Source organism: Strix aluco, chromosome 4, assembly GCF_031877795.1.
Source record: "Strix aluco isolate bStrAlu1 chromosome 4, bStrAlu1.hap1, whole genome shotgun sequence".
Taxonomy (NCBI): Eukaryota; Metazoa; Chordata; class Aves; order Strigiformes; family Strigidae; genus Strix; species Strix aluco.
The window spans coordinates 115,832,575-115,856,002 of NC_133934.1; the positions used below are offsets into that span (position 1 = coordinate 115,832,575).

General features: G+C 42.8%; 1 protein-coding gene across 1 annotated transcript in view; it reads left to right on the forward strand.

The window, feature by feature from the left end:
- Positions 1-285: 285 nt before the first annotated feature.
- C4H14orf132 (chromosome 4 C14orf132 homolog) overlaps positions 286-23,428 on the forward strand; it is a 42,363-nt gene continuing 19,220 nt past the window's right edge. Inside the window, exon 1 of the mRNA XM_074825050.1 lies at positions 286-364. Within this exon, the coding sequence (XP_074681151.1) occupies positions 338-364 (27 nt within the window). The 5' untranslated portion in view covers positions 286-337. The remainder of the gene's footprint in view (positions 365-23,428) is intronic.

Here is a 23,428-nt window from a genome sequence, read left to right on the forward strand (position 1 = left end):
GCCGGCGCCGCGCCCCGGCCCCTCCGCCGCCCGCCGCCGCGGGGGCGGGCCCAGCCCCAGCGCCAGCCCCAGCCCCGCGCGGGGGCCGTCCCGCCGCCGCCGCCGCCCCCTGGCGGAGCAGTCCGCTGGGCCGGGCCGCGCCGCGCCGCGCCGGGAGCCGCCGGAGCTGGAACTGGTACCCGTGTCGGTCCCGCTGCCGCGGCCGCGCCCGCCGCTGCTGGGGGAGGCGGCGCCCGCGCCGCGCCCCCGCGCCCCGCCCGCCCCCGGCAGCAGCAGCGGCGGCAGCGGCAGCCTCAGCACCTCCGCCAGCTCCGCCGGCAGCTCCAGCGGCAGCACCATGGACCTCTCCTTCATGGCCGCGCAGGTGGGGCGCGGTGGCGGCGGCGGGCCGGGGCGGCGGCACGGGCCGGGGCGGCGGCGGGCGCGCGTCCCCCCTCTGGTGTGCCGCTCGCCGCCTCCCCGCTCCGAAGTTGCGGCGGCAAACCCGGGCGGCGCCGGCGCTTGGGGACGGGGCGAGGGGCAAAAGAAAACAACGGAAAAAATGAGGGGAGAAAAGGGGGGAAAAAGACCAGCTAGAACCGGAGGCGCTGCGTGAGGAGGAGCTGCGGGCGCAGCGCGGGGCGCGGCACCTGTTGGCGCCGAGCAGCGGGGCCCCGGCCCGGGCGCTGCCCGCGGGGCCGGTGCCGGGGAGGCAGCGCCCCTCCTCCCTCCGGAGGCAGGCGCTGCGTAGAAACCGGAGATTTCATTTTTCGGTTCTTTCCCTGCCTTCCGTACTGCGTTTATACGTGCATCTGCGTTTTTGTAAGTTGATGTCTTTGCACACAGAATCTGGCGTGGCGTGTATGGAAATACTCTTCTATTTGCATGAACAAATTGTTTAAATTGCAGCTAAGTTCTGGATTTCAGCTTGAGGCATGAACATGGGTATTGGTGTTCAACGTATTGATGCTTAATATGCTGAGAAGTATGTAATGGCTATAAGCCACCCAAAGCCAAAAATCATCTTGCTGAATCCAGGTGATTAGGTATTTAAACAAAAAAAAACAGTGCTATGCTTCAGAAAAAGTCACAGGCACTGAACATCCATTTCATCTTTTTCCAGGATAATTTATTCTATTTATGCAGACACCTAACTGTATGCACGTAATTGGGTTGTTTCAAGAATGATTTGGATCCAAGTTTGAGCTTTTGCCAAAAAATGTCACCCAGTATTTAGAGGTGGAGTAGGGGCCAGAGAGGCTTTTCCACACTGTTGCTGCCTGAGCACTGGCCCCAGCTGGAGGTGGTTGGTGGAAACCAAATCTAATCCTTGCTGCATTGTTCTCTTTCATTAATGCAGTGGCTGTTTTGTCTTCTTCCCTTCCTAAAGTCTACTTCTGAGCAGGTGTCAGGCTCTGCCTTTCTGAAGGTAGCAGTGGGCTGTCCAAGAATCTCTCCCATTTGGAGGTATTTCTAAGAATATTTTTTTAGGGAAAACCACAATGGGGAGGAGGAAAGCATTATTATTTCTACCGATTTGAGGGCTTCCTGGGAACTGGAGGATTCAAAAGAAATTTTATATGTGTCAAATCATTTTCCTACAGTCCTTCTCAGCATGGTCAGTGAGCTCCCTGTGTCCATCTTTTGTTCCCCAAGTGCTGAGTTGAAGTGGGATGTCCCTGTTGCACAGAAGCAGAGTTGCAGCACAGCAGCAACTGTGGTGGTGCCAAAGCTGGGACTAGTGCTGCCCTTTCCCTTTCTATGCTCTCCCTTATTCTTGCTGTCCCATATTCCACATATCTTCTACCCTAATTCTGTGCGTTGGAAGAGTCACAAAGCTGGGTGCTTTAGTCCTCTCAGAAAACTTCCCTGTACAAATGTCTTACACTTACTAAGTTTACTAGGGCAACAATTTACAGGGAATTATGTGCGTTTCTTCCTGATCCTCTGGGGTTGCTTTATTATTTTTCTTTGTCACAACAAGTGACAACGAATAATTTTTTTCAATGTTATTTTGGTGAATTTGGGGAATCTGCCTTTCCTTGGGTGACATCTTTTTGAAGAAGAAAAGTATTTATGTTAAAACCCCGCAGCAGGGAAGGCTGTTTGTGAAACAAGGTTCACCCTCCCCGGCATGGGCACAGATCTTCTGTCCCTGAGGCAGAAGAGGTAGAAGCCTTCACACTGCATTTCCCCTGTCCCTCTCTGAACACCAACCAGCCACATGAGGACAGGGACAAGCTGCAAGAAGACTGGGGTGCAGTTACACACAATCCTTCCTGTGGCCCAGTACGCTTCAGGAAGAAAGGATGGAATACCTTGGAGCTGTCTCTGCCACGAAGCCCTTTGGTTGGGGAGGGGAAGACAGGAGGCAGTTGGGGCACTGGGATGTCTCTTCCAGCCAGAGCATGGGGCTCCCTGGGTCTGCACAGCACCTGTTTCACAGGGCACATGGGGGAGTTCTCCAGGGGTATTTGTGTAATTAACCTTTTATGAGCTGTAGGAGAGGATTTCTTGGGCTCCTCATCTACTGAAGGAAATTAATCCAGTTGTTAGGTCACTGTGCACAGCAGATGCTACACTTAGGTCTGTTACTCCCCTGTCACAGACCTCTTGTACCTTTCTTTCTGAAGCGGGCAATCCTTTCCATTCCTGTCCCCACAGTGGTATTTAACCCCCAGAGTGTCACTCCTCTAATTTAGGTATTGCTTTTATTCAACTTTCTTTTCCCTGCTATATCTTTTTGTCTTTTTTTTGAATCATCTCTGTGGCACCCCTGGTGGTGTGGTCCATTGAGATGACCGTCAATAAGAGATACGTGAGAACAGAAGAAAATTATTGACCTGCACTCCTTGCTCATAACCGCTTTTAAAGATGCTCTGTTATCACTCTCATTAACATCCTTGTGACCTCCAATGGGGATTGCATTTTACCTGATGAATAATAGGTACATTAACATTTTATATGAAAATAGGTAATACCTTAACGGAGATGCTTAATGGCATAAAATCAATGGTCAACTCTCAAGTTAATTTAGTTTCTACAGGATACTGTAGACTACTTATGTTCCTGTAAGTTGCTTTTGTGTATTATTCTTATCACACCTTTGCACTGCTCATCGTGGACCCAAGTTGGCTTGTGAGACACCATAGATGATCCGTACCTTAGAGCCCCTCTGATGTATGCACAGAGACAGAAGGTGTGTGTAAGTTCGGTTAACAGAGCCTCAGTGATACTGTAGTGTGTTATGGAGGCTTAAAATCTGTCCACCTCTAAAGTGCACAGGATGAAAGTGTAAGGCCAAGTAGTGCAATAGTTAATAGCGTCTTTAAGTAAAGTTTTGGTGTGTTTGTTAAAACGTTCAGTGGGTGAGAGTTTGCATGTCTGGATAACTGCATTGGTATGTTCACCTCTTCAGACACCTGAATACAAGGAACCCTGCTCTCTAGAAGCACAGGGTATACAAAGCTATATGAATAAACCGCAGCTTTCATATTCAGCACTTCCCCTCCTTTTTAAGATATCTGTGAGATGGTTTGTGCCTTGGAAGCCCTGAAACCATTTCATGTGCCAGCAGAAAGATAAATGAAATGCGCCTCCCTCTCGAATCATGTATTTGATGCTGTAGAAAGGATAACATTTTGCTGATACAAATTGTTGTTGTGGAACAGGAGATTGTCAGGTAGTAATGCTAACAGATCTGTGCAGTGTAGATACAGCACGAGGGTTTGGATACCCAGCTTAAGCAACCACATCTGAACATCTCAGCTGTAGTACATTTATTAGCTATGTCATGAAGAACAGCTTTTGACTGTAACAATTAAATCTGTTGTTAAAATAAGTCTTTTTGTAGCTGTGTGTTCATCACTAGTCTGTTGTGCAGGCTTGGGTGTCCTCTGTTCTGCAGGTGCTCTAATTGATTTTGGTTAAGGTCAGTTATGCTAATAAGCATGACTCACAACTAGTCAAAACCTATTAGCTAGTACTTTTTTTCATTTTAAATCCATATTTTAATTAAAGTAATCCTGTACACCTCAAGATGCTATGCCAAAGATATTCAGCCACTGCTGAGCTGTATGACTGGCTCATTTCTGTGTTGTTCAGTGATTTCAGAGTGCTCTTGTAGTCTAGGTAACATCAGAAATAGCCTCCTCTTATAGGTAGAGACTTTTGCTTCCAATGTAAAAGCCTGGTTTTAGAGGGTGCTGAGCGCTGGGTCCAGGCTAAGAGCACTCGGTGCTTTTCAGCAGGGGTCAGGGGTTTGCTGTCAGGCGTCCAGTGGTGAGCTGCCCCACTCACTGCTTCTGACACACTAAAATTAATATCCATTTAACAACTGGCTAAAGCATTTATAATGGAAAAACTGTAAGAATGAAAATTACATATGGGTTAATGGGAGCAGAGTTGAAATGTGTATTCAACTTGAAAAAATAGAGGTGCATAGTGGGGAAAAGCTGGGAAGCTAGAGGAGAAAAAAATGATGTCACGGTCTTCAGTGTGATAAAAATCGGTATGAGCTGAACAGCACCTGCAGTCATAATGCCAGTTATGTGTTTTTCAAGATTTGTGTTTGCAATTTAACTTTTCATTAAGTGATTTCTTTAATTTCGTTTCCTATTGAAAATAGATTTCTTTAACTTGCAGTAGTTTTATGGTTGGGTATATCTCCATACAGTAAAACTATTATTTTATTTGTCAGATAAATGATCTTTTCTTCTTTTACATATAGAACAAGGAAAAGCTAGTAAGAGCCTTGGGACCATGACCATTTCTGTGGATTTTTTTTGGTCTCAGTCATATATAGTTTACATATTAATTATCTGTTGATTCTCCATGTTCAAAAGCTCTTTGTAAACAACTTCTGAGAATTTGAAATACAGTAAGTTGAATTCTTTGGATTTAGTTTCAATGATTAAAAGTTGTTTCTTTGTAATCTTTAATTTCAGCTTAGTGTTGAGGATTTTTTTTTTTTTAATTAAAAAAACCTTGACATACTTCAGGAGCTAGAGAAAAAAATCAAGAAGTTTGGTACAGAAAACAAAACCATTTAAATAATAAAGATAATTTAAATTTCATTGGTTTTGTGTTCTGTATTACTCTTCTAGGATTTCAGGTCTGGATCATTCAGGTCACTCTAAGCCTTTCATTATATTGGCAGTAGTTCAGATCACTTTCCCCAAAACACGGCGGTGGTCCTTGGTGTACCTTGAAGGAACCCTGTAGCCACCTATAACCATGTCAGAATAACAAGTCCAAGGCTGCCATGCCTCCACATGAAACATGCATTATTAAGAGCTATGTAACTTCTGGAAAGCACTGGAATACACAGAGTAAACTGTGTTCATTTAGGATATGCTTGACTTAATACTCATATTTTCCAGAAAACACAGACTGCCCATGTCTGTGCTGCAAAGCTGGTGTGCACAGGAAGGGTGTTCTTGGCATTTTTGGACACCCAGCCACCTCAACAGAGCTGCTGCATTTCCAGAAATCCCAGAGATAGATGCAGTACCCTTTAATTCTTTTCTAATGAGATTTCTGGATGCTAGAAGATGCACAATTAGGATCCGCTCTACTCTGCTGTATCAGCAGAGAGGAACCAGAATGCAGGATAATCCTGCATCTGTTTTCCCACTTTATGTATTCTCCATCTCAGAAGAGGAGAGGGATTCAAAGCCTTTATTAGCTGTGTGCTCTTTCTACAGCAGGGTAATCTGAAGGTATTAAAAACAGGAGGGTTTTAGATTTGTGGTTTTGGTAGGTTATTCCCAACAGCTCAAAACAGAATCCAGTCTACTTGCTCAGTGTGAGCTTGTGTGTGTGCCTGCCTGCACCATATATGTGCCGAGAAAGCTGAATTTCATTGCCTGCTTCCAGAGAGAGACAGACCTTTTGGGCATGTTTGTACTTAGAGAATCTATGTGTGACAGTGCTGAATGGGGTGGTCATTCGGAAGCTTTGACATTGCTGGTGTAAGCTTAGGACCGATTTATTGTACTTTTTTCTTTAAAAAGTGTGATTGCCAAAAACTAAGCTCTAAGCCAAACCACATGGAGAATCGGGATTTAAAGATGCATGAACCTCTCCTTGTCAAAAGCTGCCTTGATTATAGTGTAAGACCTAAGACAAAGCCTCTTTGATCCGTAGCATCAAACATTAATAATGTTAGCTAGGAGGATGTAGGCATTCTCTTACATGACCAGTTCAGTGCTCACTTATGTACAGCATAATAGGGCACTGACCATTACTCTTACCATCTCTGCTTTCTTCTAAAGGTTAAAGTTATTTTCTCTGACATCCTTTGATTTCTTCAGAATGACTTGACCTATAATAAATAGAATCAAAGCATCAGGAAGCTGAAAGAGCAGATCTGAGTTTAACTAAGGATGTCTTGGATGCTCAAAGTTCAAGCTTAAGTCCTGATGCCTTGCTCTGGTATGGCACAGCCAGAGGGACCAACTGCATAATCCAGATGTTGCAGAAATCCTGTTCAGTGCGCAGAAATCAGTGGTGTCCTCATCCAGGATGTTGCCAGTAGTTGAGGTGAGAATCATTTTCTAGAGAAGTCTTTCTGCTAGCTGCTTGGCACAACTGCATTGGATTCTCATTAGTGAGGGGAACAAGAGGAAGCCCTGCACTTTTCTTATCACTGCAGTAGCACTGCAGACTGCATTTCCAAGTCTTGTATAGCAGAAATTTATGTTCCAGCAAAGCTTTTGAAAATTCTGTGGAGATTTGTGCACACTGCTAAAAGCAGTGTTTCCAATCCAGCAAAACACTTAAGCACTTACTGCACTTGGAGCACGTGTATATTGTTGCAGTAACATCAGCAGGACTGTCACTTGCTTAAAATGAAATATCTCAAAGCCTGGCACAGATGCGGTGAGAATACTTTGCAATTCGTAGGAAAACGTCCTAGAAGAGCAAGAGAAAACCTACTGTTGGTCATATTATTAATCCAGGGAAGGCTGAGACTATGTGTTTTGGAGTGATTGTATTTCCACCAATTAATAGCCTGACCAAATTCTCATAGAAGCTGCTGAATGTTAGAAGAGGAGGATGTGGTAGGAGAGGGGTGGTAGGGAAGGGAAAGTAGGATGTGGCTTATGTGAGGCACGTGTTTGTGCAGTCTACTTATATCCACCCTTGCACAGGGAGGGTCAGAAGATACTGGAAATAATTTATTTGTGTTTCATGTGCTGAGTAACTGTGAGACTAATTCTGTGAAGTAGTTTGTTGTTGGTTTTTTTTTTTTTTTAATTACACGGTTTTCAGCAGATATAGGCTAAAGAGTTCACAAACGGAGTAGATCTCATATATTTCCATCTTTGTTGAATGTGGAAAGGAGGTTTGTAACATGACTGTAAATGGACACATTCACATGCTTTACGAAGATAAAGCGGAAGCCTTTCACAACACAGTTGATGGCAGCAACAGCTGGGTTCCTATTGTACACAGAAAATAGCTACAGATGGCAAGTAAGAGGAGTGAAGACTGAAGCAGCACTACATTCACACCAAACATCTTGCTTGTTCAGGTGCCTGGTATTTCTTTAGCAGTAAGAGCCCAAACCTGCCATATACTAAGCAGTAATGCTCTTGGCAAACTTGAGAACTGAGTTTCTGGGTAGCAACTGGGTAGCCCAGTGGTATTGGGTCCTCAGAATCCATAGGCTAGAAAATCTAGACTGGTTATAGATTATTTTTTTTTTTTTAATGCTTCTTTTTGGCTAATCTAGGCTGAATTTCTGTATTCATTGATGAGCTGCAAACATGGGGGTGGAGGTTGTATTTTAAGTTTTGTTGGAAATGGGATGGATGCTGGCCATTAGGAAGCTAGTTTCACCACATTCCTAACCTTATTCCCATACCAGGCAAAACTCCAAATAATTCAAAGGGTTGCATGGGATTTAGTAAAGCAGTGTGATGCTTTGGTGACCATTGGTATGCCATTAAATTAAATCACTGATCAAGGAAAACATTAAAGCATTCAAATGAAGTGCAGTGATGTGGAAAGCAGAAAATTAGAACAGCAACCCAAGTAAACTGAGCAATGACTTGCTTTGTTAGCTTGCTACATCAGTCTGATGGGACTTACTTTCCTTGACGGTATTTCTGTCATGAATTGCGTTGTCTGCCTAAGCCAGTGTGGGCTGTTGGAGTCCTCTGTCTGTTGTTTTGGCAGGCTTTTTGGTTTGATGAGTGTAGTATCCCAAACAGGATTAGTGTTAAACCTTTCCACTGTTCACAGGAGTGATGATTTTCAAAGGAGTCTTTTGAAATAGTGATGGCTCTGTTGCCGTTTTAAGCACTTCTTTTGGTTTTTTTCAGTGGATACATGCTCAAGAGTGAAAGGAAAGTCCTTGAAAATTGGTGGTAAACTGATGATAGTTGTGTCATCCATCAGTGGCTTCATCTACTTCTTGTGCTGGTGGATATGTCAGGATTTGCTCCATTTCCATGGAGTAGCAGCAGGATAAATGCAGTGGAAGCCTTTGGCAAACATGATCCTGACTTTGCATATGCAAGTTACTAGCACTTCAGAACAGAACGGGTCAGAATGAAGTGTGTGAATTCCTTGCCATCTATTTTGAAGGTGCTGAGTGGCCAGTGTGTGCTCTCTTGTCCCCTCTGGTGCTGCAGTGAGCAATACCTGTCCCTACATTGAGCACTGAATAGGAGAAAAATTCATGGCCAGCTGTGGCACCAAGACCAGGAGCGCTGAACACTTACTGAATGTACACTCTGCAGCTTTGGAAGGGTTACAGGGAGCAGAGGCAACACGGGGTAGAAGATCTCGCCCTGCAAATACGACCATGCAGCATGTACAGGGCAGCCAGAACTGATGCTGTTAGCGGCAGTCACTACCCACCCTTTCTCTCACTGGCTTGCACACCCACGCAATGCTTTCAGGTCTGTCTCACAGCAGTGGCTGTTTGAAATGACACATACTCTTAGGATGAATCTTTAGTCTTTCTGTTCTGAAAGCTGAATTCTACACTCCTTGTAGCTTCCAGAACTAAAACCTGCCAAGCAGAAGCTAATTAGAAAACATTAATGTTACAGTTGCTTCAGAAAAGCTCCGTGCCGCTTTGCAGCAGGCTGCTGGATACAGGGCCAATTCCTTTTGCTTTGCAAAGAGATTATCTCCAGTTTGTAAATGTTTTAAAAAATAATTTAAAAAAGCTTTTAACCGCAGCTGGTACTGTTTGGTGTAATTTTGCTTGTAAGCCTTTCAAATGTTAGGAAAGGGCGAACAGTCTAGGAATGAGCTGTGAGTAGCTAAAACAAAATGAAACTTCCATAGACTTCCACTGTGGCTTTTTTTTTTTTCCTGCCAAAACAACTGGATGAGCATTTGCAAAACATGGGAGGGTGTGCTGGGTTCTACAACTGATAAAAGCTACCAGCCCCCCAGAGTCACTGCATGGAAGGAGAAAGGACAGCCGTGGCTCTTTGGCTGATGCTAGAGGTGTTGAGATACATGTTCAGAGAGAAAAAGTAACAGTTGAACTGGTGAGGAAGCAACAGTATTAAAATGTAAAGTTTTAAACGATTTCTGAAAGTGCAGCTGAACCCCAGGACTTGGAGCAGCTGATCACACTTAAATTCTCTAAGACCCCAACTGTGTGCTTAAAGTATGTGAGTAATCCTCTGAACTACACCTCCATTTAAGTGAAGTATATAATTAAGTGCAATAAGTGGTGAAGCATTTCGAGGTATCATAATAGCTTTTCTTTAAAAGTGAGCTTCACTTGAAGTAAATTGGGTTACTCCCTTCATCTTTCTGCCTTACCCTCCTCGATACACCACATAAGTTTTTATGGACGTTTCTCGGGTTTTTTCTCCCAACTCTTCTCTTGTATGCATGTATAAAATGTCTTCATTCCAGCTCAGGTATGCTGTCCTTTTTGGGTATCTTCTTTCTATGTCTTTCATATCCCTTACTTTTTGTAAATTATTTCAGATGCTATAGTTTCACCAGCTCAGGTCCAGATCCTACAGAAATTTAGGCTTAGATCTGGAAGATGTGGGCAAAGAGTAAACGTTTCTTCTGTTCAGGGACAGCAAATGCAAGTGGAACAGAGCAGCAAACTAAAATGCTACAGTCACTGCAAGTGTAAGCAACACAGCAGAAACTTTCTCAGTTGTCTTACTAAAGACATGTTAGTATGTCTGCATAGTCTTTACTGGACTGCAGGTTAGTAAAAATTGAGTGGTGCTAGATGTAGAATCTAAACCCCCGGGAATAGAAATGTGACCCCCTCTGCTCTGTTCCGTGTTTTGGTTGCTCTCCAGCTTGAGCAGAGCAGTTACAACTTCAATCTGAAAAGTTCTGAATTCTCTTCTCTGGATGGTGACCCCAGCAGTCACTTGGGAGAAAAATATTGAAAATGCTTTTACAAACACTTCTCTCTCTTTGTCTGTCCTATGATATCTTTATCCCCACATATCTGGAGGAAAACTTTATTGAATATGCGGTTATTAATATTAAGGCATGGAAAATGGTGGTTGTTCTGTAATAGGATCCAGGCTGTGAAATGGTTCATTCTGCGTTGGTCTCTGAACCATCTGACTGAGCATGCTGTGAAACTGTGCGGATGAGCAAGGCAGTGAAACCCTGCACTGATTTGTTGTCAGGGTGGCAGATGTTTTATTCTCCTCGTGCATTCTCTGGCATTCCTCATGGACATGAAACAGAAGCAGAAGAAATTGAGTTGCTGTGTTCTCTCTCCCTTTTTCTCAAAGGTAGTTTTGCAACACATTTCTCCTGTAATCTTAGGAAGTGTGAGAAGAGGTATGCACCTCCTGACTTCTCTTACAGCTTTCACAGGTAACCTTCTTTACCCAGCCAGCTGTGATTTTCAGCATGGGTGATTTTCATGGTGCATCTCTTGCTTATCACTTTATCACTTAATACCCTAAACGGTGCTTTAAAGATGAGCATTTGGATGACTGCATAAACAATCCTGCCTCTAAATCACTTGTCTCCTGTCCTCTGGTCTACACAGTACATAGTTGGCAGAAGAGGAGGGCATGGAGAAGGCAGAAGACAACATGCTGATGTAAGCTGCTGTCTAGGCTGCCACGATAGCAACCCCTTGCTGTTCCTTAAAGACTTCAGGTGCCAGCATATGCCATGGGGAATGCTGAGGAAGTGAAGTGGGAGACAGCTAGCAAAGGTAGTTTTGGCCAAACTCTGGTGTCTTCCTTGAGCATGCAGCATGGTATGATTTGAATTGATGTAGAAAATGCTGGCCAGCTCCTGGGAGCCAGCTCATTATTTCTAAAACTCTTGGCTTTGGAAATGGCAAAGCCAACAGTTATTAAAAATCTTAAATTCAGTCCTCGAGGAGAATAAATGGAATTAGGAGGGTCTCTTCTGAGATGAAAGTTGGTCTTGTCTTGCCACCTGATCTTTGCCATTAGAAAACTAATCACATAATTTTACGCTATAAGTTTAGCCTTGCCTAAACAAGAGTATAATTTCATTGATGCAAACAGATTTGATAATTTTCTAGGGTTATTTTTTTTAATTAAAAAAAAATTATTCCATACCTTGTATAGCACATAGGCTATGAGGGTAATTCAACTGGACTCCACCACATCCATGATACCTTCTTTTACAGAAGTATATATCACTTGGGATATGGGTGCATCTCCATATTTATTGTAGAGATCTCTGAAACCCTACAATATAAGCAGTGGTCAGGCATGTACTCTCAATTTGGGTGAAGCGTGACTGAGACCTTGCACCCAAATACTGTGATCATCTTTGGTGCCTGCGCTCTGTCCTGCAGGACTGTGGCATGACCAGGGAGGAGAGGGACCGTATCTGCAAGCTGCTGCGAGTCCTGGCTGGGCCAGCGTGGGTCTGCACGCTTGGGGTGCCAACCAAAGCAAATATGGCTATGTCTGTCACTCATGGGTGGCCTCAGACTACTGCTGTATTTCAAGGTAGTTGTCCAACTGCTACATCCAGCAGTGACTTACTACTTACTCAGTTCAACTTCTAATGTGATCTTCATTCTCATAAACTTTAAATGTTCTTATGAAGATATGGAGAGGAAGGCAAGACTTCCCTGTGATGCCATGGAGGACATAAGGGTCTTAGTGAGAACTGATTCCCAATTTGGTGCTTCCTCAGTGAGGAAGCTTAAATTGGCTATGTGCTGCAGAGGCAAAGCAGCAAATCCTTCTTACGCCATGTGTGCAGTCAGGTGGCCCATGAGGTAATGCTCAGAGCATCCCTCAACTTCTTCTGGATATTGATGAAGTTACAGCTTTAAGCTTACAGCTTTGCCTTTCGGTACTGTATTCATGACTAACAAGGTCTGAGATTTTTAATTTTTTTTTTTTTAACTATGGTGTCATTTCCTTCAAAATGAATCTAGCAGGTGATCTTGCTGAAGTTTGGAAAACTGGGACTGTCAGACCCTGAACCATTTCAGTAAAGCTTGGCCAGCTGGCAGAATGGGGTGTGCTTTTCCCGAAAAATAAGTAGCATCTCTCTGCGTGCTGATTTTGACAGAAACCCCATCATCAGTTTAAGAGTGATTCAGCTCGTGTATAACTCTTTGCCTGAGGATGGTACTATGCTCCTGTCAGTCCTAGTAGCCATCCCGTTCACTGCCTGTCTTGCAGGAGGAGCAGAGCGGTAGTAACAGAGGAGTTGCTGCAGCTGTCACACCTATTTACAGCTTCTCAGTCACTGACATGAGAATAAACAAATACGGTATCCATGCAATTGCATGGGTAGCAATTTATTTTTAAAATCAGTCGCTTGAAAAATATCAAGGCACAAGTAAAATAGCTCTGTCAGCACTTTCTGTGCGGTTTGCAACCTAGTGCTTGACCTGAGGGTCTCCTTCCGTTTCTGTTAATTTAATATATGGGTTAAGGTAAAGGCCACATCCTTACCCGGTAAATGCACATTTCTTCTCTGAGTGAAGTTGTACCAAGATGGAATGTGGCTCTCCAAATGCAGGAACATACTGATTCTTGTCTGCTGCTGCCATTTTATTCCCTGATTTTATTACCCGCTCTGCAGTCATGAGTAATTATCTCGCATGTAACCAAGTGATATTTACTGTAAAAAAAAGGCTGATTGAATTCATAGTTGAGCAAATGTTTAAAGAAATAACAATTAGAGATTGCTTTCCTGTTTTGTTTGAAAACACTGAGGGGGAAAAAAGTTGAAAATATAAACATTTTGTCATTGATAGCCAAGAAACAAATGCTTGAGCTCATATCTTCCAGCATTGCATCCCCAGAAATGTGGGCATGAACGTGGTTGTATTTAGTCACTAAATCTCTATTAAAGTCTAACAATGGCTGACAGTAGACCATTTGTAAACAAAGCAGGAAGTCAAGAAAGTTGACAGGTTTAAAACTGGTGGTCTGTTTTGGGGGCTGAAGTGGGACAATCCCAGATAAACAGGAGGAGGGCAAGCCCCTAATAACCCACACAGACACATTGTTTGGGGACATGGATGTTGCACTCTAGTTTTCCTTCTGTCTCTGCTTTCTTCCTCCTCCAGTCTACGGAGGGGACCACACAGAACAAGCATCTCATGGCAGGAGCTGTATTTTTGTCTTGGAGATGATGACACAGTCTGATCACTAGTAATAGCCCCTTAGCAGCTGGCTCTCGGGAGATATAGTCCAGTACCATGGCTGCTAGAATGGGGTTTTGTAATCAGGCTGACCTGCAGACAGTGTTCCTAACTGAGACTTACTGGTCCCTTAGGATCTCACCTATTGGTCTGTTTCTGAAGTATGTGGGAAACAGAGTGATTGTGTGCGCTTACAAATACAACGTGGACAACGTTTTCAGGGATGTGACCGTAGAGATGCAATGAAACATCTCAGGCTTCTTTGTTCCCTCTCATTTTGGGAGGCTTCATCTCTGCTGCCGCCACCTTGCTTTAATGTGCTGGTGCAGCCTTGAGCCTAAATCCCAAATGATGGAAGCACATGACAGTGCGTGAGTATCTCTGCCACCATCTGACCCTCCTTTGCCATGGCTCTGTGTGATAGTACTGTCCCTTTCCTGCCCGCCTCATTAGCTAGTACCAGGTAAGTTGGGTGCCTGTCTCTTAGAACCAGTAAGGGATGTATTTATTCAGTAACTTATGTCCTATGTAGGATCCTGTACATGGACATGGTACCTTCTGATGTCATTCCCACTGATTCATTTGTAGCAGAACTCTGCATTTCCCTGGAGACAGCAGGTTGTAGCTTCCAAAATGTAGCAGTCTGCATGTTTGGGCTTTGTTTTCCCTCCTACTTACATTTTTCCTCCTGTTTTTCTATATAATCGTAACGCAGACTTGTTTTTGTGAGTCTGGGGATTTCTGGAACCAGTGCTTCAAGCGGTACAACTCGCATTTATCTTTTAAATGTGCTATCATTTTTGCTATAGGAGCATTTATTTCATACACAATCTGGGCTACGTGTATTTTTGCAGGTCCAAATTCAACTGTGAGCTGTGCTGCCCAATCGCAGCGCTGGATTTATGTTATGGGAACCATCAGCAAAACCCTGAATCTTCTAGAATTTGATTCTATTTTTTTAAAATCCATTTCACAGAAGCCACTAGGTAGCCTCCACATCTGTTCTTTGGAAAATGTGACAAATTCACAAAGAGACAAGTTGATGGGAAGAATTGCTGTTAAAAGGCAGGAGACAAAACAGTGATAAGGGCATATGTGCATTCACATCATGTAAACTTGATGCCTACCAGTGGGAGCCCACGCATGCTCTCCTCCCTGCCCGGGAAAGCCCCGCAGCGACAGGATGCCGCCTGACCTTATTGCTACTTAAGGACAGGGCTAGCCCTGGCCGTGTGGCCAGAGTGGAGGAGCAGACGGCTCCATTCATGTGTCCCAGGCAGAGCGGTGGCCCCTGAGCGCTGCGGAGTGCGTGGCGAAGGAGGAGTGGGTGGAGGGTGGCACTGCTGCTCTGCTTTCCATCTGCCACTGCCCACCCCCATGGCTGCCCTTGTCTGCAAGAGCACAAGTGCCTGTATCTGAAGAGCAAAAGGAGAGCCCAGGAGAAAGGGTGTTTGCGATACTTGCTCACAGGTCCACATCTCTGTGCATGAGTATTGAGTGCTCGATGCTGAGGGCAGCTGTAAAGTATCAGTGGGAATAAACACATGCCTTGCTGCCATGACGTACATATGTCCAAGGGAAAACATGAACGTGTTAAAATTGGCACGTGCTAAAGACATACAGTAGAATTGAAAAAACCACAGGAATCACAATCCATTTGCTATTGCCACCTTCCAGGCGGTGCCAGGGGTACTTTGATAGCTGCTTCTGCCGCGGAGTAGGCAGCATGAATGCAGGGCCCACAGACTGCTCAGCAGCAGCAGAGTCCATAAGTAAAAAGCAAATTGGCCTTGTATAGACCTGTGGAGGGAAAAATACAAGCTGAGGAAATAACAAGTGACTGATGAGCGCTCTGCTCTTTGGCTGTATGCAGAGCAAACTGGGAGTGCTGTGAAGATTTGGAAACCTGAAATGATTAAACAAAGAAAAAAGCTATTGTTTTTTTCTTAAGTCTCTGGCTTTTCCCTTGTCTGTCTCAACTAGTTTCCTGCTTTCAAATGAGGACCATTTATATCATAAATAAACCCGTGTGTCAACCATCTCATCCATCATTCTGTATTTCCTTTCAAAATCTCATCTAATTCCAGCTGGCCTACAATGATCTCTTCCATTATCCACTTTTTAGATTTCAGGGATGCCTCTTCCCATATATCCCCTCAACCTTGCATTTAGTTTCTCACATACAGCAAAGCCATTTTATTGTTTTTTTCCCAGAATACTTTCTGAAAATCATCCTTTTTTAAAGTCAGCAAAATACTGGGCAATGGCTGGAATGCTGGTGCCCATAACCACCTAGTTGTACTTCTGTCTCATTGCCATCTTTGCCCTTCTCCCATTCCTTTATTCTTGGGTTTTGATCAAGACCTTTTTATTTATTTTCATAGTTCCTGTGGAATCCTTATATTTAACTAGAATTATTAGTCCCTAGAGTACGAGTAAAAAAATGAAACATTTTCAAATCACAGGTATTGGAATATTCAGCCCACTAAACACCATTTGAAGGAATTTTATCTTTTTTTCCACATCTGTGGAGAAAACTAATGTAACTATATTCCCATACGTGCATTCATATATGTCTGAAAGCTGTCAGCCTGCCAGTGATCCTCCCAAAACATGCTCCATAGTCACTGGCTGTTTATCATCCAGCTACTTTGTGTCAGGTAGTAGCACCCTTTTCTTCTAAACAATGAATTGGGTTACACAGGAGCCTAATACCATCCTAGGTGCATCTTATTTTGGCCAGCCCTTTTCAATGTCCTTCAAATTAGGGGTAAAGCCAAACAAATAAAGAACAATCAATAAAAAAAAGGAGATTAATTAGTTTAAATAAGTACGTGGGATAACCAAAGAACAACTCTGAAAGCTGCTAATGGTGGTAAATCCTGTTAGTCCTTCAGTTTTAATGCTCTTGACTCAGCAGCAATGCAAAGGAGCTCTGAAGTCAGTGAAGCTGACAGAAAAGAGTAATTGCTTTGTGGATATTCTTCTCTGTACAAACTTTCTTTCACTGAAGTAGTGTTGAGTTCACATACTACTTCATTCACTTGTCAGGCAGTTCTCTTGAGGACCCAAGTCAGCCTTGTAAGTGGGAAAGGGCATCAATACATTAGAAAGCCTCCATTTGCATAGCACGTTTCAGGTTGGTTGTTTAGATTTTTCACTGTGTCACTGAAATTACAGTTGTCTTTATACGTGTATGTCAAAGGGGGCTAAAGATTTTTTTTTTCCCTTTTCCAGGCCATCTCTGATCAAATGATAATTATTTGTAGCTTTCCTGCACCTCCTCACTCCACTCCATCTTTTAAATCAAGTCCTCTGAGCAACAAGTTGAAGTTAACCATTAGGAGTTTATAATTGGCTAGGTGAAAGCTGAGGTTGTCTGGCATGTCTTCAACAAATGCACCAGTCCTGAGGACAGGAATTGCATGTCTGTGCTGGCTCCATGTCTTTGGAGAGGGTAGAAAAAGCTCACGTGTGGGATATGAATGAGGGTTTCTAAAAAGAGGTGGCTGTTGCCTTGAACTGAAGACAGCACCTCTGTGTTACATGTCAGATGTGCTTGGAGTGGTTTGGGTCCAATTAGCATTGGTCTGGTTTAGATTAATTTCTTTTCACTTTCAGTATCTTTATGGCAAAATGAGGCAGATTTAATTAATCTGAAATCATGATACAAAACAGCAGTTCATTTTTCATTAAAAGTACATCTAGTCTTGCTGCTAGCTTCTTTGCCTTCATAGCTTTTTCACTTGACAGAACAAGATGGCCAGCAGATGTAAAAAGGGTATCAGCTGGAAGAAACTTTCTTAAATGTGCCTTTTATACTTACTCATTTCTGAGCTCTGAAGACTAATGCCTTGGTGTTGCCCAAGCCAAACATATACATTTTTACAATGATACAGTGCAGCATCATGAAGGTCATAGATCTCCTGCTTTGACATGAGAAGTATCCTTCCCTTATCTTATTCAGCACTTTGTGTAAAAATGTTTGATTTTTCACTGGGAGGTATTGTTAATAGCAACTGAAGCATTTAGCTTAGTAACATCATGTCTCTTAATCACAAAAGATCACAGTAACCTTTTGAGAAAGTAGAGTACATCAATATCCCTATAATTCACTCCACCAATGTCAAACTTCTCATATGCAAAATATCTTATTTGCATTTCTGCAAAGGAAAGAAACATGTCATCATCTAAATTACAGGCTTTAATGAAAATAATATGGATCAGATAATATTTTAAGGCTGTCAGCTCATACTTGGTTCATCTTGCTCTGTTTGTAGATGCCCAAGTACAGTTGGCAGATGCTGATGCTGCATTTTCTTGCTTTTTCTACTGTCATAACTAGGGAACAACAGGGATCTGCTATGCATTTTTCAGCCCCAGAATGCCAAGCAGCCTTTAACCAAAATCACTCATGGTCTAAGTAATTGAGATGGATCAAAGGCAGGAGAACGGGTATTGACTAGAGGAATTGGAGCAATAAGAGGGGAAATATAGTCGGATGAAAAAAAATGAGAGAAAATAGAAGTCTAATTGGAGCAGAGGAGAGATGGGAGTGAGATGGGAGAAAGGATATAATATGAAATGTGGCTGAAGTGCAGATCATAGAATCACAGAATATCTCAAGCTGGAAGGGACCCATCAGGATCATCAAGTCCAACTCCCTGCTCCTTGCAGGACTACCTAAAACTAAACCATATGACTAAGAGTCTTGTCCAGATGTTCCTTGAACTCTGACAGGCTTGGTGCCATGACCACTTCCCTGGGGAGCCTGTTCCAGTGACTGACCACTCTCTCAATGAAGAACCTTTTCCTAATGTCCAATCTGAACTTCCTCTGATGCAGCTTCACTCCATTTCCTCATGTCCTCTTGCTGATCACCAGACAGAGGAGATCAGCACCCTGCAAGAAGGTGTAGACTGTGATGAGGGCACTGCTCAGCCTTTTTCAAGCTGGACAAACCAAGTGACCTCAGACACCCCTTGTAAGTCTTGCCCTCGAGACCATTCACCATCTTGGTCATCCTCCTCTGGACATACTCTAATAGTTTGATGTCGCTCTTATATTGAGGCACCCAAAACTGCACACAGTCTTTGCTTTGGTTCCTCAGTTTGACTTTTTTCAGCACACCCAACCTGAATAACTTGGGAGATATTAGCTATGTCTGCTGCTCTTCACTGCTTGATCATAAGGCTGTTTGCTCTGGCACAAGTCTTTTGGGAAATGGCCGTTTTCTTTTTCCTTTAGCTTAACCCCAAGAGAAGACAATGGTGCAAAGAACTGACATGAGGCAATTACCTTTTGTAATAAGGACCTTTCCTCTGCTCTAGCCCATACATGGTGTTTTCTGAAGAGAAGAATGAGCATGCCCGTGTATTTTAGCCTCTTGGTGAAAAGTGTTCAACATCAGCCTTTGGCTGATCTGAAGAAAAAAATCTATAGGAGTTATTCATCTAACAGAAGTAGGAGAACAGCTTGCTAGGTTCTGAGTTTGTTCAGTGTTGTGAAGCCACCAGCTTATTAGGACTGGTGAAACAAGCTATAGACAAGAATGATTAAAAATTAACATGAGGCTATCAGTAGTCCATTACGGATCAGGGCAGCTTTGGAGTTAGAGGTGAGCTGAACACTGGTAATCCTTCAGAGATTCATCAGCTGGTCTTGTGGTGGACACTGAACAAGTGCAGAAAACCCTGAAGAGCTTACAATCAAAGTAGACAAGATAAGTCAAGAAGGAACTTAACATATGAATCAGAGGAAAGGATTGGTCCATAAAGAAAATTAGTTCCACTTCACCTTTTTTCCTGCTTCATTGTGCAAATAATCAGATTTGTAACACAGATCTTGTTGTGACACAAATCCTGACTGGCTGGTTCTGCTGCTGTTCTCCACATGTGAGTAGATTCTTGCTCAGAGCCCATCTTGTTTGGAGCCTTCATAGGCCAAGATCAATTAGCAGCCGGAGCTTGGTTCCAAGTAATGGATAAGGATTTTCTTGACACAAGAGGTACTCTCACTGAAAGGTGCCAGTTCATTCTGAAGGCTGACATGGCCCAATGATATTTCCTTGATAATGAGTCATGCACTCCAATGCGTTCTAGAAATTATTTTTCTCTTTTTTTTTTTTTTTCCTTTTTCTCCATCAGGTCAGCAAGACTTAGATGAATTGCTAATGTTCCTTCTTTTTTTGTCTTACGGTACAACTGTAAGAATCTTGAAACAGAAGGGATGGGTATTGGTCAGGTTTTCAGGGAGTGTGGGTACCTATGGACAAGGTGTACTGGTGGTATTTTCGAAGCAGAGCCTCAGCTTTTCTGCAGCTGCTCAAAGAGCAAGCACTTTCCTTTTGGGGAAACACAAGTGGTGCCTGCACAGCAGGATTGTAGAGGGAAGTGGGTCCTAATGGAAGGACAAAAGCAGAAGCTTACTCGTCTGCTACAATTTGGGCAGACTAATGAACAACCTTTCTGTCTCTGGGGCTGGCGTGCAAAATCCAGTCTCTGCTTTCACCTTCGAGATGGTGGCACTGGTTTTGTCATATCAGTGCTGGGGATAATTTAGTGTCTTGTGGGAAGAAAAATGCTGCTGTGGGTAGAGCTGCAATATACAGAAGGGATTCCTACTTGGTGTTTGAAGAACATGTTTAACATCGGTAGTGACCCTCATGTGTATGTGGGAATTGGTGTGTTTGTTAGTCCCTCTTCTCACACTGAGGCTCTGCCCACCCCCAGAATTGAAGGAGAGACACAGAAGGTTTTGCTTATGTTTTCTCTTCCCTCTCTATTTAACCTGCAATAGCAAGAAGCTGCTCCTGATAAAATTGGATGAATTGAGGTTCATGACAGTAGTGCTGCATAACTCCAGACTTGTGCTCCATTTTGATGTGTCCTCATCTGAGCTGGGAAGACCTGAGCTTGAGAAACATGACCTTGGAGTGCAGATGAGTGTATTCATTTCCCATCTCGTTTTTTGTAGATCTTGCAACAGAAAGTTGAAGTTGACCAAGGCCCACTGTAAAATCTTATGAGGCTCATACCTGAAGTAATTAGAAACGCTCTCTTAAATTTCTTGGGAGGGGGTTTACTCTGGGCCAGTGTGAAGTACACAAGACATATATGACTTCCTAACAGATTGCCTTCCCCTGCACATATTTGTGATGTACCTCTTCCTTCTGACCCCCTGACTGTCTGTGTCTGTCTTCTTGTACCACTACCTCCTGTTATCCTTTCAGCAGTATGTGATGATTCAGAAACCCAGACTAGATATTGAAGAGGAGGAGAACACTGTGGCTTCCCAAGCCACGGTCAGGAGGGCCATTGCTTTTATATGCAGAGGCTGTAACAGGCACAAGCATAGTCTGACAATCCTTTTCCTGAAACAGTGTGGCACAGTCTTCTTCTCTTATTTCTATCACAGTATCTGAATATCCCTGTTGGACAAAGCAGGGTGTTGAAGTTTGTGAATATTCTTTAGTTGTGTCTTGTCAGTTTTGCCTGCAAGTGTATAAACCCTGCAGCCCTCTGGAATCAGTGACATGATTGTGTATGACAGTCATTAGTGGGTGAAACAGAAATCTGTCTGTGAGCATCTGTTTTGAGGGAGCCAAATATAATTAAAGTTTAACCATGCTGCATTTGCTCTTTTATTTACTGGGACCCAGTCCTTCTTCTTAGTGATCGCAGTCACATTTCTTGTGGTCGTTCCGAGGAGTTTGACTTGCTCCCTTTTGTTGTTGTATGTGTTTCATCTAAGTGTGTTTTGTATCACTGGTGGGGTCAAACAGGTTTGTTCAGAGGTTCGCTTCAGGATAATGAAACTCTACCTTGTTGAATGTCTTCAAGATTTTCCCAAGGGGAATCCTTTCTGGTTTCAGGTTGTTCTGAATGGACAGACTCCACACTGCTGTGTTTCCTAACATAGGTCAGGTGAAAAAATGACAGGCATGATTTTTTGCTTATAATTCTCCCAAACTGATACTATATTATTGCAGTAAATGTCAATATAAAAACTAATGCTGAAAGGAGAACTGGGTTCAGTGAATCCACTGCTTCGATTTTCGCATGCATATAATGGACATGGATATGCCATGCACAGGTAGAGGATATCTGACAGCAGCTGGTTGCTTACACTGTAGTAGCTCTTGGTATAAAGAGCCACTGATAATTCTAATTACTAGTTATAGTTGTAAATAATTACACTGTAGTCAAAGCACCTAGGCAAGACTGGGACCTCACTGTGGCAGGCTTTGTGTAAACTAAAACTAAGTGAAACTGCAGTAGAGCTCAACCATTCTGCAAAAAAAACCCCTGAACTTTTATGAAGAAGTAAGAAAAAAAAAAGAAATTAAAGAAGAACAAGAAGCACAGAGGAATGTAAGTTTCTGAAGGTACTAACTCGGACAATAGAAAGGATAAGAGTTTATTGATGATCACCAGCTGCTTGCCCGTGGTGCCTGGTATGTCTCAAACTATTCTCCAGTTGGGTGGCTGTCTATGGTCACTAGTGTTTCTGCTTTGAAGCCAGTAGAGATTATCCACTGGTTTATACAAGCTCTCTAGATTGCACTGCATGTGGTTTGGAATTGGCCTAAAACCACATAGTATTAAACTCTTAAACTTGGTTTGTTTGTTTCACTTTTAAGTTGTATTCCCACCAGCAATCTGGAAATAAAAGGTTAAAGAGAGATTTGCATGTTTCTCACACAAGCCAAGCCTGGAAGATTTTAAAAAATATTTTATGATTTCCCACTTCTCTAGGTTACTTGTTCCTGCACTGAGCTGGAGCTTATTTTTATGTGTGAATCTTGAAGCTGGGCAGTCATCTTGCATTGATGTACTGCATTTTATCGGTTATATTTTCATGATGCTGTTTGAGCAACAGGGTGGATTAAATGTGGTTTTATTCCGTAATTAATTCTATGTACTTGCCAATAAAGAAATAATGTCTTTCTTTAACTTAGAGGAACTTCAAGTAATCCTAAACCACAGATGAAAGGAATTATATTCTCCTTTAAGGATGTAATGAAGAGATCGATTTTGTATAGTTTCCCCAGTCAGGGAGTGTATTATGATATTATGGCATGGTTTTCAATTTATTTTCAAGGGAGACCTGGATCAGGTATTGCATGTGCTAGGAGAAAAGCACTCAGAGCAGCATCCATTCTTTTATGGAGTGCAAAGATCTTACTCTGGCCTTGGAGAAACTTTGCATAAAAGGTTGTCTTGAGTTCAAACCTACCAACAAATATGTAGGAAACATTGTTTTACTTGGAATGTTTTAAAGTTTCTAACTTGATCTCACTTTAACTTGGATGAACATGGTCATCTTTTTATTATGGTCATCTATTTGTTATCTGATGTTGCTTTTTTCCCTTTGATGATGCTTTCAGTGTACAATCATTCATATTACAAAAGTACTCATGATTTGCGGGCACTTTCAAAATGACAAAATGCAGAATTGCTTTAAAGAAATGATAATTTCTTTTGAAAAATCCTTCCCTTTTTCTCTTCTTTTCCTTGGTTTACTAGTGTATTGATTTAGTTACATTTAAGATGGGTCTGTGTAGATAATTTTAGATGTATGTGTGTCTGTCTCTTTTTTATTGCAACTCTAAAGCCTTAAATGCAATGATGAGAGTAGGAAATAAGTTTCTACCAGCACCTAACAAGGTATAAACTTGCAAATGAGCACTGCATGCACTCCCTCAAGATTAAGTACTTACATTCCCTTATATGCAAATGGAGAGCAATAGGTGTCTTACCAAAGGAGATCTTGATGTCCAGTTTAAATTCCTAATTTGCCTCCTTTAGACTAGATGGTGAGTTTGAGAATGTC